This window comes from Eulemur rufifrons, chromosome 7 (genome assembly GCF_041146395.1).
Source record: "Eulemur rufifrons isolate Redbay chromosome 7, OSU_ERuf_1, whole genome shotgun sequence".
NCBI classification, from domain to species: Eukaryota; Metazoa; Chordata; class Mammalia; order Primates; family Lemuridae; genus Eulemur; species Eulemur rufifrons.
Window position 1 is genome coordinate 223,420,211 of NC_090989.1, and position 14,735 is coordinate 223,434,945.

A 14,735-nucleotide genomic window follows, 5' to 3' on the forward strand; every position below is an offset into this window, starting at 1 on the left:
ACAAAAATCTACACATTTATACGTCATTTCACTAAGTCTGGGAACTTTGATCAATAGTTTTAGCACTAATCAGTCATTATGGAATTATTGTGCTTAATAATCACCCAAACTATTTTGTAGATCATATTATTTCTCTAAATTTGGATTATAACAGGAAGGCATGCTAAGTCAATTAAATATTTACTAAGTGCCACTGTCTACATTTAAACACAGGCACCATATACTGAATATGAGTTATTCTCTGCCTTTAAGAAGTTTACATTGTAAAAGTTTTTATTTGCATGATTCTTTAGAGTTTATGATACAATTTCCAGAATTGATAGTTTGATTTGTTCTTTATAACAGTCCTGCATAGTAAGAATGGCAGGTGTGACTATGTCCACCCACACCTTAGTTCCGTAACTTGCCCATGGTCCTTCAGCCAATAAATCACACATAGGGTTTAGATTCAAAACAAAGTTCCCTACTTCTGAGTCCAGTGTACCTCTCTTTCCATTTAGAAGTCTCTTCTAGAGGATCTCGAAATAGTTTGTTTATCCTGTTGCATGGATTTCTAACTTGCATTCTTTTAAAGCACTTTAGAGCTGAGTCTGCAAACTGGCAGAGCCATGCCACTAACCCAGCTCACAAACGTTTTATTTGGTCTACATAGAATGGTGAAATTTTTAAATTTAAAAATCAGCAGATTTTACATACACATCTAGGTTTGCGGCTTTTCTTTTAAAAATGGTAGGTTTGATGATGCTGGGCATCTGTCTTTGCATGAAAACTATAGCCTGGAGCCCGGTGGCTACAGCCCATACAGACAGCACCCACGCAGACTCACTCACTAGTGTGGTCCTCATGATATCTGAGAGCGTTGAGTTTGCAAACCTTGCTCACCTCTTCCCTGCTTTCCCTTTCCTCTCCCAGTCTCCAGCATTGTGCAGCATGCATGCAGCCAGCATTCTGAACATACATGCAGAAGGAACTCTGCAGCTCCCTGGGTAGGCTTGCAGCTAACTCTATAAGATGCACCAGAACTTTAACCGGGCTCTCATGGGAACTTCTGAGCATATCTTTTCACGTCCTGTTCTCTCTGGCTACTACAGTTTAAATGGGTTGGAATAAGACGTAGAGATTTAGGGTGGCGTGGCAAATATATGTTTGTGGTTTAGAATATTATTTCCCAAAGCTGTGCTGAATTAGGACCAAATGGGATTTCTGGGTGAATGCTGTCCACTTTTGTTAGCAAGGGTTAGATTAGTGGACCCTGTCTGGGGTCATGTATTCTGAAATTTCCTAAAGACATAGAATGTTGTCTATCACATTAACAGGAAATTGAATAATCATTTCAGGTGCAGCTGGAGGGCTTGTCCCTGTGTCTGTATTCCCCTTTAGGACTAAGTTAATTAACATGTCATAAATTAGTTACTAGTTATTCTCAGTAGATATGCATGTGACAGAGGCTAAAGGAAACTAACTCTATAGTCTTCTGCAGTGGGACTAACTTACCTGAAACCCGGAAGGGGTCCCATCAAAGGATGGCAATGCTTATTCTGTGGGATGTTAAGAGGGGGCAAAAAATATCAGCCCCGCCCCTCCCACCCATATATGATAGCTTGGGCTGGCACATAGTAGGTGCTCAACAAACATAAACCTTTTTTTTTTTTGGAAACTAGATGCAAAAGTTCATCTCTTTTTTAAGAAATTAGGGTAAAAATCACATAAGATCAACTATTAACCATTTTAAAGTGCACAATTCAGTGGCATTTAGTACACTTGCAATGTTGGGCAACCATCACTTCTATCTAGTTCCAAGACATTTTCATCACTCCCAAAGGAAACCCTGTACCCATTACACGTCATTCCCCGTGCACCCTCCCCCAGCCCCTGGCAACCACTGACGTACTTTCTGTCTCTACAGATTTGCCCATTCTGAACGTTTCATATAAATGGAAGCATATAATATGTGACCTCTCATGTCTCACTTTATCACTTAGTACAATACTTTTGAGGTTCAAAAGCCGTTAGTTTGATTATTTCTATGCTCTAGACTCCCCTGGCTAACATTCCAGAATTATTAGATTACTTCTGGGGAGTTAAGATATTTTTCTTAAAAACAAACAAGTTAATGGTTAAAATGCTCTTTTAGGAAGAGTGGAGCCTCTTTCTCTGCGTGTTTGGGTGTCAGATGTTTTGGAGTCAGTGGGAGACTAAGCTGTGCTGGGTCACTGCAGCCCCATCGTGGTACAAGGGGCAATGGCTGCCTTGTTCGTGGGACAATGTGGAGGGACAGGCTGAGGCTGGATCGTTCCTAACCCACAGCTATTGTTTGTGAGGCTGGAGAGCAAATTCCAACATTTAAGAACTAGAAGGTTGAGGTCCAGCCTGAAGAACTATGTTCGGATTTCTCAGGGTAATTGGGCCTCAAGCAGGTGTTAAGCGTTGAGTTAACGGCAAAGAGGGTCAACAAACAATGCTTCACCGTAGGAGGAGGAGAGAGAAATTCCTGGGATGGCAGCCGAAAGCCTTTGCCTGGGGAGAAGGTCCTTTTAAAAGAATGATGACAAACCAATGACAACCTGACAAACCGGTCATAACCCTTCCTGTGACGTGCACTTACTGAGAACCTAGCTTCTAGGGCCACCACAGTTAACAAAATGAGATTCCTGGGGACCTCTGTGTCATGAGAAACAAGTGAATGAATCCACATAGAGGGCTTAGCCCGGTGTCTGGCATAGAAGACTCATTGGGTGTTAGCTGTCACTATTCTCACTGGCATCATAGTGTCTTATTTGATTGGCTGTTTTCTGATTATTAACTGTAGTAGAAGTAGCAGTAGCAGTAAGACTGATAGATACCTAAAGATAAAAAAAGTTCTTTGGGGAATGAAGGGATCTGCCAGTTGCCCTGTAGATCCATTCCAATTATGCATTTCCAAAATAGGGAAATAACCACAGGTGAAGTCAGTGACCCACCAGGGCCATCATGATACAGACCTGAACCCCACCGATCACCCGATCCCATAGACCCTCTCTAACTGGTAGGTGACAATGGCATTTGGATCTCCAGAAAGCATCAATTCAAAGCCAGTAACCAGTAATCCACTCAACATCTGGTTATTTTCCCTTTTCCTACCAACGGTCACCTAGTAAACGGACTCAGGTTCCTTGAGGGAAGGCTAGTGATTTTTACTTCCTTTTCTCTACTTTGTTATATGTCTGCATTTTTAACAATGAGAATACACTATAAACTTTATAACTACAAGACAACAGAATTACTTCCACTTTTTAAATCTAGCAAACGAGTAACATGGAATAAATGGATGAAGACATGTTTTTTGGTTTTGAACTTGCCTCTCCTCCCCTAAAGCATTGTCCTTGCAATAAAACCAGCTTTTCTGACCTAAGCAAAAAAGAAGGTCTTGTTACAGGCAGGCTCAAGGATCCTCAGTGTTCACAGAATCTCCCTCCTTCCCACCCTGCCTCACTTAACGATTTAGCAGCGCCTGCCGCTTGCTCTTCCCCCTTCAAATGTGCTATTCTGGGCGACTGTAATGATTCAGCCAGTGGAGAGTTCTCTTCCGTGACAACTGAGATACCTCAAACTAAGAATAGGACTCTGACTGATGAAGGAAGGTGACAGCCACGGGCCGGGAGGAACTTCTCTCTCTGCCAGGCCTTCTTTAAAAGACCTAAAACTCAGTTTTATTCTTTGCTTTTTGGTTTGCCATTAGTCTGTGGTCTTGCTGTTCCATATAGTTCTGTGCAATCTTGTCAGCTGCCTAATCACACAAGCACTATGGGCCGGAGTAGCTTATCGGGGCTTTCAGGGAAGGTTTCCTCTCCGTGGGTTTCCGGCTGGGAACTCCGGGTCTAAGTTTGCCAGACAATTCTCTATTGTACATTTGGGACTCTTTCCTCGGAGGCATTTTGGTTTAAGGCCAAAAAGGATATTTTTGCACTTTCTTAGAGCTTCTGAGAAAAACCAGTGAAACTCTCTGACCCCTCGGCGTGGCAGGTGCTGTTGTGAAGTGGCAAAGGATTCTGGAGTTCGAGGGTGGGGCTGCTGTGCTGCCTGCCTCTGTAGCTTTCAGCAGTCTAAGCTTTTCAACCCTCAGCTTTCTCATCTGAAAAATGGGAGTTATTAAAACCCAACACTCAGTGTTGTGATGATTAAATGAGTGTGTGGAAAGCATCTAACCCAAGAAATGCCCAGTGAATGCATTAGCCAATGTTCTCCCATGGTGGAGAAATCCCACATGTGTCTCAGGAAGTCCCCTGGGATCAAGCTCCAAGACCCTTACACAGTATTGGTTTTCCCTTCATCTGGGTCTCATTCTTTTCTCTCCCTCACTCTGTCTCCCTAGGCTCACCTCTCACATAGTCTACCTGCACATAGAGCCTCATGTCAACCTCTGCTCCAAGGAACCCAGGGCAAGATGGCCCCCAAGGAACAAAAACAGCGGAGCATTCTGGACTTGTTTGTAGTTACACTTTCATAAGATTAAGCATCCTTTGGTCACAGGACAGATTATGATAATAACAATGCTGATGATGAGCATGATGATTGGAGTTATTTGGGGGGAGTTGCTGATGCTGCCACTGCTATTTGGTAATCAGCTCATTAGATTCTAGAAATTCTGATTTTAGCAAACTAAGCATAAGGACTGGATGTGTAAGAGCTAAGAAGAGGCTGTAAAGGAAGCCAGAAAGCTGGAGGTGATAAGGCTCAGGGGTATGGATGGATTCAAACCTCTCATCCCCCACAAACCTTCTCTTCTTTCTTTAAGAAAGTGGGGTGGGGTATAAAATACCAATGCCAAAAACAGGGTTCTAGCAAACACAACATCAGGGTTAGAGGTGGTCTGTGTCTTAGTCTGTTTTCTGCTGCTATAGCAGAATACCACAGACTAGGGAATTTATAAAGAGCAGAAGTTTATTTTGCTCATGGTTCTGGAGGCTGAGAAGTCCAAGAGCATGACACTGGCATCTGGCCAAGGTCAGCCCATGGCAGAAGGCAGCACATGGCGAGAGACAGGGAGAGGAAGTTGAGTGGAACTTACCTTTTTTATCAGGAGCCACTCCCGAGAGAACTAACCCAGTCCTGCGATAACAGCATTAATACACTCATGAGAGCAGAGCCTTTATGACCTAATCACCTTTGAAAGGTCCTGCCTCCCAATATTGTCACAATGGCAGTTAAATTTTGACTTGAGTTTTAGAGGGCACATTCAAACCATAGCATTCAGTTTGGGCAAATTGTATTTTATGCACTGTATAGTCAATTCCCAGTTATTCTTATGCTTGTGCAAGTCTTTGCCTGTTTTTCCTGTTTTTGCTTGCATCATGGCAGAGCTGGCCGTGGCAGCAGAATCACACCCTTGGTTATCCATACGGTATCCATGCACTGCTACGGTGCCACGAGTACAAGAAGGGATCTACAGATGCTGAGGTAACGAAAGTATCTGGGAAGTTTCAATAACATTTTATGCTTGGTTCACTGTCCTAGTTACTGCAGTCGTCTAACAAATGATCCCAAAGCTGAGTGGTAGAAATGTCCATTTGTTATGCTTATGGATTCCCTGGGTCAAGAATTTGATCATAGCGCAGCAGGGACAGCTCGTCTCTGCCACAGTGATGTCTGGGGCCTCAAAGGCTGGGGGCTGGGACTATCTGAAGATTGCTTAACTCTCACATCTAGCGGTGGATGCTGGCTATTGGCTGAGGTCTCAGTTCTTCTCCACATGGACTTTCTCATGTGGTCTCTCTGTGTGAGCTTCCTTACAGGGTGAGTTTTGAAGACAAGCATTCCAAGAGAGAGAGCCAGCAGGAAACTGTGTCTCCTTCTATGACCTGGCCTCCCAAGTCATGCGTCACTATTTCTGCCACCTTACATTCCTTAAAGCAGTCATAAAGTCCCACCTAGGTTCATGGGGAGAGTAAATACCATCTCCCTCTTTTTTTTTTTTTTTTTTTTTGAGACAGAGTCTCACTCTGTTGCCCGGGCTAGAGTGAGTGCCGTGGGATCAGTCTAGCTCACAGCAACCTCAAACTCCTGGGCTCAAGTGATTCTACTGCCTCAGCCTCCCGAGTAGCTGGGACTACAGGCATGCGCCACCATGCCCGGCTAATTTTTTTTTATATTTTTAGTTGTCCATATAATTTCTTTCTATTTTTAGTAGAGACGGGGGTCTCACTCTTGCTCAGGCTGGTCTTGAACTCCTGACCTCGAGCGATCCACCCGCCTCGGCCTCCCAGAGTGCTAGGATTACAGGCGTGAGCCACCGCGCCCAGCCACCATCTCCCTCTTGATGGAAAGAAGTAAGGTTCTGGAAGAATGTGGGACTGAAAATATTGCTGTAACCATTTTTGGAAAATATTATCTTCTATGTCTGCATACAGGTTCCTAAAGGAACATATTAAGGGGGTTCCAAGACTTTGGATAATATCATTTGAAATAGAGAAATGGTGCTGGTTCCAGGAGGAGCAATGGCTAGCCCTGCCATGACAAGGATAAATGTTTGGTCTAGTTTCCCTGCTAGATCCCTATGAGAAAGTTCAAGAAAATGGAAGGTCAGAAAGGATCCTAGGTTACAAAAAAATGTGGCTATCCAATAGGTTGAAACAGAGTTCTGAAATTTAAATCGTGTCTCTTCTGACAAACTTGAAGAACAAAGCTCTATAAAGGCAGGGACCAAGTCTGCCTCTAACTTACAGCTCACACTTACAGCTTGGACAACGTGTGGACAAGAGAGCTGCAGGGAGGCTTGGGTATCGGCAAAGATCTGAGGACAAAGATTGCGTCCCTAGCTTGACTAGTAGGGTCACATTCCGAGTGTCCTAAGTGAGGGCTCGTGTTGTCAACATATTGACATTCCGAAGGCAGCACAAGGATTGCAAACCTCTGCGGAACTTTATGAAGAGGACTCTTGAGACTTGTACATGCTTTTTGGCCCAATCCTTCCTTCATCCCATTTCCTCAGGAAGGGATCTGAGAGTTGCAGATGATTCCATTCGAAATTCAGACCGTACTGAGAGGGAACATCAGCTGCATGGATGCACATACATGTGTTGAGTGATTATTAGGCACCAGATGTTGGACATGGGTAAGAACTGCACTGACAGCTTTTCAGACTCTGATGGGGAGACACTAACGAAAGGATGGGAGAGCCAGAGACAAGCAGGGTTGGGGGAGGCGACATAAAGGAAAGGGAGGAGAGGGGAGTGAGGCTGATGCATCGGTTTCCTTCCTGTCACTGTAACTCCTGAGCTGTCCCTTCATGAAGAGTTAGTCGGGTGTGGTGGCACATGCCTGTAGTCCCAGCTACTTGGGAGACTGAGGCAGGAAGATCACCTGAGCCCAGGAGTTTAAGGCTGCAGTGAGCTATGATGATGTCACTGCACTCTAGCCTGGGTGACAGAGTGAGACTGTCTCAAAAAAAAAAAAAAAAAAAAAAATGTTCTCATAAAAGTGAGCAAAGAAAAAAAAAGAAAAAGACAAAAAAAAAAAAAAATCAGTCTGGAACTGGTGCTTTAAAAACCAGTGAACGGGTCACCATAGCCTTTCATCTTGCCTTGGCAATCATGGAAGCACAAAGATGAAGCCTCCCTTGACCTGGGTCCCTGAGTGAGAATGAGATTAAAGCAAAGTCCTTCCCAGACACGCATGATAAACAGGTGGCACAAGTGAGACATAACCCTTTGTTGCTTTAAACCACTAAGAGTTGTGGTTGTTTGTTACCACGGCCTACCTGATTAGCACATTTGATATGGCAGTTTTTCCACGCTTGCCTTCTTTTGGTACAATATGTTTATTGTACTAGTTAATGTAGATTAACAGTGGAAACATAAACTCCTCCATTACAATGGGTCAAATTCAGTAGAGGTTTATTTCTTGTTCACATAAACTATTATGCTGAGCTGGGCTGGGCTGATGAATAGGTCAGGAGGTGGCCTTCTTCCATGCAGTCATCCAGACTGGTGACTGCCAACCGGTGGGGCCACTGCCATATTCAATATGAGGTTTCCAAGGTTGCCCTGGGGTCGCCTCCCTTCCAGCCAACCAAGAGAAGGAACATGGAGGAGAAGCACATAAGGCGATTTTGGTGGGCTAGACCTGGGAGTGGGGCACGTCACATCTGCTCACGTCCCCCATCGACCAGAATGCCATCGTCTGACCAGGCCTCTCTCTGGGGCGGCCTGGGGAGGTATTCCAGCTGCGAGCCCTGGAATAAGAGAATGGGGAACTGGGAGAGCAGCCAGCAGCCTCTGCCACACAGACCCTGCCCCTTGGCACTCCACCACAGGATCGGACATGTGACCCACAGGAGGCCAATCAGGGCTCTTCCTGGGTCTTTTCTGTGGCTCTGACAGGAAGCTTTCTCTTGGCTTTGGGGTCACGGTGCAGGAAAGATGTGGATTTGGAGCTATCAGCGGCCTTCTTCCCCGGTGCGTAAAAAAGGCATGTCCACTATCAGAGAGAATGAGGGAAGACACGCAAAGACTCAGGGTGGAGAGGGGAGAACTGAGGGCTAGCAAGAAAGTCGCGCTGGGGTTGCTGAGGACCTAGTTTCCGTCCGAATACCAAACCCATTCTCATCCTTTCCAGTTACGTGAGCCAATAACTCCTTCATTGTTTGACCCTCAGAGATGGATGTCTGTCACTTAAAAACTGAAAGAGTATGGTGAAACGGAGGCAGTCAGCTCCTGCAGAAATGATCTGGTATAGAAAAGTGAACAAAATTGTGCTGAGTGGCTCAGCAGAGACGACGTCTTCACTTGTCCCTGCCCCTAACCGCCCGTGAGGCCTTCAGCAGAGTAATTTTCCTCTTAGGATCTCAGATTCCATGTCAGTCAAATGTGGGCCTGGCTCAGGTCTCAAAGTATCCTTTCAGACATGAAAATCCAAGACTTTGTCTATACTATTAGTGTCCTGACATAAATATTCCTTCCCTAAGAAGGTGCAGGGACCTATTTCTAATGCTGGCTTTATCGTGAACACTATCCTTGTCTCTCCTAAATTTTCTTAACAACTGCTTAGAAGTTGCCATGTGTATCAGTTTTGTCTGGCTGCTATAATAAATTACTACAAACTCAGTGACCTTCAAGAACAGAAATGTATTTGCTCACAGTTCTGGAGACCAGAAGTATGCGATCAAGTTGTCAGCAGGGCCATGCTCCCTCTGAAAGCTCTAGGAAGGAAACCTTTCTTGTTCCATCCGGCTTCTGGTGGATCTAGGTATTCCTTGGCTTGTGGCTGCATCACTCTAATCTCCACCGTCATATTCACGTGACATTCTCCTCTGTCTCTTGTAAGGACACATGTTGCTGGATTTATGGTCCACTCAGATAATCCAGGCTGAGCTCAGCTCAAGATCCTTAACTTTATTACATCTGCTGCTAAAGTCACAGCCAAGGACACGTTTACCGTATAACTCAGTTACCAGTAAGAGGAATTTCTGACTCAACTAAAGCACAAGTTTAACACCTTTGTGTCAATTCACATCATACAAGACCCAAATGGAATTAAACCCTTTCCCTTCTTTCCCAAATTCAGTGTACTTTTGACTCATGCAAGCCTACCCTCCTAAACTGTCTTGCTAAAATCCTAAACCAATTTTAGTCTTCCAAGAGTGAATGTGGGAGCATAAATTGGTCCAAATTTTCTAGGAAGCAATTGGGCAGTAAACATGAAGAACCTTAAAATGTTCCTGTGCTTTTACTCAGTGATTTTACTTCTGAGAACTTACCTACAGAAAAGGACTGAAATACTGATCACTGACATACAAAAATGGATTATAGAAAGAGGGACATTTCATGTACAAAAGGCAAAAAACTGGAAATAATCCAGTCCATAATAGAACTGTTGACTTATGAAGCAGTCATGGGATGTATTACCCTGCAGTTACTAGTAATGATGTATGCATCATTTTTTACTACCTAAGAGAAACATTTGTGATAGAATGTTAAATAGAAAAAGTAGGAAACAAGGCCGGGCGCGGTGGCTCACGCCTGTAATCCTAGCACTCTGGGAGGCCGAGGCGGGTGGATTGCTCAAGGTCGGGAGTTCGAGACCAGCCTGAGCGAGACCCCGTCTCTACTAAAAATAGAACGACATTATATGGACAACTAAAAATCTATATAGAAAAAATTAGCCGGGCATAGTGGCGCATGCCTGTAGTCCCAGCTACTCGGGAGGCTGAGGCAGTAGGATCGCTTAAGCCGAGGAGTCTGAGGTTGCTGTGAGCTAAGCTGACGCCACGGCACTCACTCTAGCCTGGGCAACAAAGTGAGACTCTGTCTCAACAAAAAAAAAAAAAAAAAAGAAAAAGTAGGAAACAGAACTGCAAACACAGCATACCCTCAAATATCATACATGCAGACGTCCATAGATATGTAATTGGAGGAAATTCACCAGAATTATCTGATGGATGGGATTATGGCTTATTTCTATTTTCTTTTTCATATGTGTCTCCATTTTCCAATGTTCAACAATGAGCAAGTTGTCACTTTAATGATCAGTAATTGAAATAAAAGTTGCATTTAAAAATCAGAAGTAGTGTAGAAATCTACCACGAAGCAAATTGTTGATTGCAATGTACTCCTTTTTATTAAATTATAAAACGGTTGTCAATACACACTTTTGGAAATAAAATGTGTTTTCTTTGAGTATCTGCTTTTGTGGAGCACTAGGTTTGAAACAAACAAACAAAAAATTTCTATACTAAATTCTTGGACTCAAGCTACTGAGGACTTATAGCCAAACTACCAAACATAGCTATTATATACAGTCAGAATTTATGGAAAATATTACAAAGATGGAATGCCTTGAAAAGATGATACAGTGCAGGGAAAATCGCGGCTAATAAACTGGTATAAAAATTTAGTCAAAATAATGCTTTAGTCCATTATGGCGCTGCAGAAAGCTTCAAAGGAAGAAAAATTTAAGACACTTCTCATCAAAGGCACTTAGAGAGCTGCAATAAAATACTTATTTGAATTTAGTTCGAGTCCAACAGTATTTTTTATTCCTTTTTTCACATTCTGCCTCACATTAACACAGTCCTTGAAGGCAGCTACTGATGAGGAAAAATAGTTATTGCTTCTTAATATACATATTAAAAATATGCAAACAGAATTAATACAGATGTTGGTCCACTGAAGCGAGTAACAGTATCAGACTGTAGTGTAGTGTTCCTCTTATCTCTCAGCAAAAGCCACACACTCCTCTAACCCAGTCCCGCAAGCAGAGCCTTCAGTTCTTAATTTGTACTGGCTGTCCCTGGCTCCCCGTGAGAACGCAGGGGCCCAAGGCCCACCGCATCTCCGCAGTGCATTTCAGCTGGAGAAGAACCATCGCGGTGGCCTGGCGGCAGTGTCACTCTGCTGTGGCAGCAGAAGAGTCCATCCTCAGGCAACTATAATTCCGTGTCCCGGTATCGGGCAGGCTGGCCGTAGTAACCACGCTTTGAGTGTTCCGACAGCTGTTGGCGGTATTCCTCCTCCTCAGCGTCACTGCCGTAACTTCCTCTGGCGTCCTGATAAAGTCTGGAAGGATTTTTCTGCGGCTCGGGGGGTCTGGAGCTAACAGAGCGAGAGTGTTAAACACATGGCAGAGCACTGTCCCCTGGCTGCCTGTGGAGCTGTGGCTACAGGCACAGAGGGCCATCCCTGAGGCTGATCACTCACTGGCCTCTGGGCCACACTCTGCCCAACCACCAGGGGCATTCCTGGCCTCGCCCAGGTCCAGTGGTGGAAGCAGGGGTAGGAGAAATAGGTCAAGGCCAAGGCCCACCCGGGTAGTGAGTGAGGAACCCAGCCAGGTGCTCCCCCGTTGGACGGGGGGGTGCCTTCCCCACCCCTAAGCTCTCTGGTGGCAGCCTCACCCAGCACTGAGTGAGCTCTCCACCCGTTTCAATCCATTACACCAGTCCTCTTTGTTGCCAGCAGCAACCGGATTGACCTTGTTGCCACCATTCAATTGGTAAAGAAGAAATTCGCTTCTAGTTTTCCATTGCTGTAAAACTAGACTCCAGCTTCCAGGCAGACTGACCACAAGAAAAATGATTTTTTTTTTTTTCCCTATTCTCGGAAACAGGATACGATCTACTGTAAAACCTCAACAGGAAGACACTGAGAGAATTCCTGGTGCTTGTGTAGCATTTTAAACATAAAGCATCTTACCAACACTGGTCAACTGCCTGCCAGGGTCCCTTCAGACCCCAGTGAAGCACAAGTGGCCTGACTTTGCTAGGTGACACAAAGGAATTAAGGAGCTTGGCTAAGCCAGAAAACATAGCAGCAGAACAGGTCTAAGCCCTAGGAATTCTGCTCAGGTGCTATCCCAACACAATGTAACATAATAACTGCGCTCCGACGTGTCAAAGGGTACGGACTTGAAATAGCAATGACTACACTTTGTCAGAGTTTTAGCACAAAGCAAAATTATCATCAATTTTTGACTCTGTAATCTTGACAATTAAATCTGACTTGAATGACTAGGGAGGCAAAAAAATCCTCCTGTTGCCCAGAAATCTGAGTAAAGAAAATTCTTTCTTCAAGTCCAAGTCCTACAGAAGAAGCTCCCTCCTGAGACTTACACCTGCCGAGCAGCCCCTACCTTGCTTGCTGGGGCAGGCTGGGGTCCGGCTTGTGTGTTTTGATTGGAACGGCATAGATATCAGGATGCTTCTGAGCAATTTCAATCTGTGGGAATGTGAAAAACAAAAACAAGAGAGAAAGAATGAACTACTGGACAGTTTGCTTGCTGGCTTCCTTCTGGTCCCACTTTTTCCCTACATCCTACTTCCTTTCCCATCCATTCCAAGGAGAAGAGGAAACACAGAAGCAACTCTCCAGTTTCCATGATGGTATCTGGTGCCTAGTGGTACATGTCAAGTAGAAAAACCATTTAAAAGGAATGAAACTCTTTTCTATTTTTTTATTTTTTGAGGGACAGGATCTTGCTGTGTCACCCAGACTGGAGTGCAGTGGCACAATCATAGCTCACTATAATTTCCAATGCCTGGGCTCAAGGGATCTTCCTGCCTCAGCCTCACGAGTAGCTGGGACTACAGGCATGCACCACCATGTCTGACTAATTTTTCTATTTTCTGTAGACATGGGGTCTTGCTATGTTGCTCAGGCTGGTCTCAAACTCCTGGCCTCAAGCAATCCTCCCATCTTGGCCTCCCAAGGTGCTGGGATTACAGGTGTGAGCCACCCTGCTCAGCCCATGGAATGCAACTCTTCCACATGCTGCAACCTGGATGAACCCTGGGGACCTTCATGCTAAGTGAAATGAGCCAGCCACAAAGACAAATACTGTATGATTCCACTTATACGAGGTTCCTAAGCTGTCGAACTCATAGTGACAGAAAGTAGAAGGGTGGTTCTCCAGGGGCCGGGGTGGGGGAGGGCGAATGGGCACAGAGTTTCACTTGGAGAGGATGAGAAAGTTCTGGAGGTGGATGGTGGTCATAGCTGCACAACAACGTGAATGTACTTAATGCCACCGAACTGGACACTTAAAAATAGTTGAAATGGTAAATTTTATGTTATGTATATTTTTACCACAATAAAAAAAAAAAAGAAGAAAAATGCTCAGAAGCACTGGTATTGCCGTGATAGGCTTGAATGAAAAAACTCTCATATCTACTGCTCAGAACATAGTCTGAGGATCTTTGGTTAAATTCTTCTTTGACACTTGAAAGGTTATATGTGCCCATAGTACAAAAGCAGCTCAAAAAGTACAATCTATAGGCTTTTCAATTTTAGCACCCAAAGTTGCCTTGGTTTCTGTGGCAAATCTGGGAGCGAATGAAGACTGAGTTATCAAATAACCACCACTAACGTCCTAACTAAAATAACTTCTGAGAGGTGCTGGTTCTCTCCTCCCACTGCCCGATTTCGGAACCCAAAACAAAGTTCTGATGTATGAGCAGCAGAATCTTATTCACCTCTGTGGTCAGACTTTCTGGATTAGAAGACAAAAAGGGATGCTCTTGAGAGCTGGCCACCTGGAAGCCACACATGCAGCACACACCTCTGGCACATCCCTGTCACATCTGTGGCAGTGGGAAAAGCACTGTTGTACTGAAATCAAACTTACCTAAAACTCACTGGTGACATAGTTTAAAACACTTACCCTTGCATTCTGTGCTTCTTGGAGCTCCTGTATTCTCTGTAATCTGGCCTTGTGATCCATCTTCTCAAATATTTTGACTTTGCCCAGGACTGATTTGGGAGTGTTATCTGGCTCCTCACCGCTCTCTCCCACCTCCTCACCCTCTAGGGGAGGGACAGGAGTGGAGGGCTTCAGTATAGGCCGCCCAAAGGCAGGCTTCGCTGCAACAGGAGGAGGGTAACCTTTGGTAGATGCCCCAGGAATTTCACTCCCAGCAACAGCAGAGAGGTTGGACTTGTATTCGTAGGATTTGGAGACGTCATAGGATTCTTCTCTGTTCTGGGTTTTGGCCTGCAGAAAGCAATCACATGTTCTTACCCTGGGCTTTTAGTTGATTTTCAAATCTATATTAGTGATTTAATACACTCCATTTCCTGATCAGTTTCCAAAGGTGGTCAAAAAATACTGTTGCAACAAGGAATTCAATACAGCAAGGCAAACGGCTGCTGGCGGGGCATCTGGAGCCCTACCTCTCTCCCTGCCTACAGAAGAGTATTAGGAAACCAAGAGGGTGCGGGGAAAGTGCTGGGAGGGCTGCTATTGCTACAAGTAGATGAGACCTGGGA

General features: G+C 44.6%; 1 protein-coding gene across 8 annotated transcripts in view; it reads right to left on the minus strand.

Moving 5' to 3' along the window:
* Positions 1–11,338: 11,338 nt before the first annotated feature.
* Positions 11,339–14,735, minus strand: part of TJP2 (tight junction protein 2) — an 87,898-nt gene continuing 84,501 nt past the window's right edge. For 6 of the 8 annotated variants that reach the window (XM_069476432.1, XM_069476435.1, XM_069476433.1 and 3 more), the window contains 3 exons: positions 14,131–14,460; positions 12,604–12,689; positions 11,339–11,567 (listed from right to left, as the gene is read on the minus strand). In XM_069476432.1, coding sequence (XP_069332533.1) covers positions 11,402–11,567; positions 12,604–12,689; positions 14,131–14,460 — 582 coding nt within the window. In that variant the 3' untranslated portion in view covers positions 11,339–11,401. The remainder of the gene's footprint in view (positions 11,568–12,603; positions 12,690–14,130; positions 14,461–14,735) is intronic. The other 2 variants (XM_069476436.1, XM_069476437.1) reach the window with 1 other exon arrangement.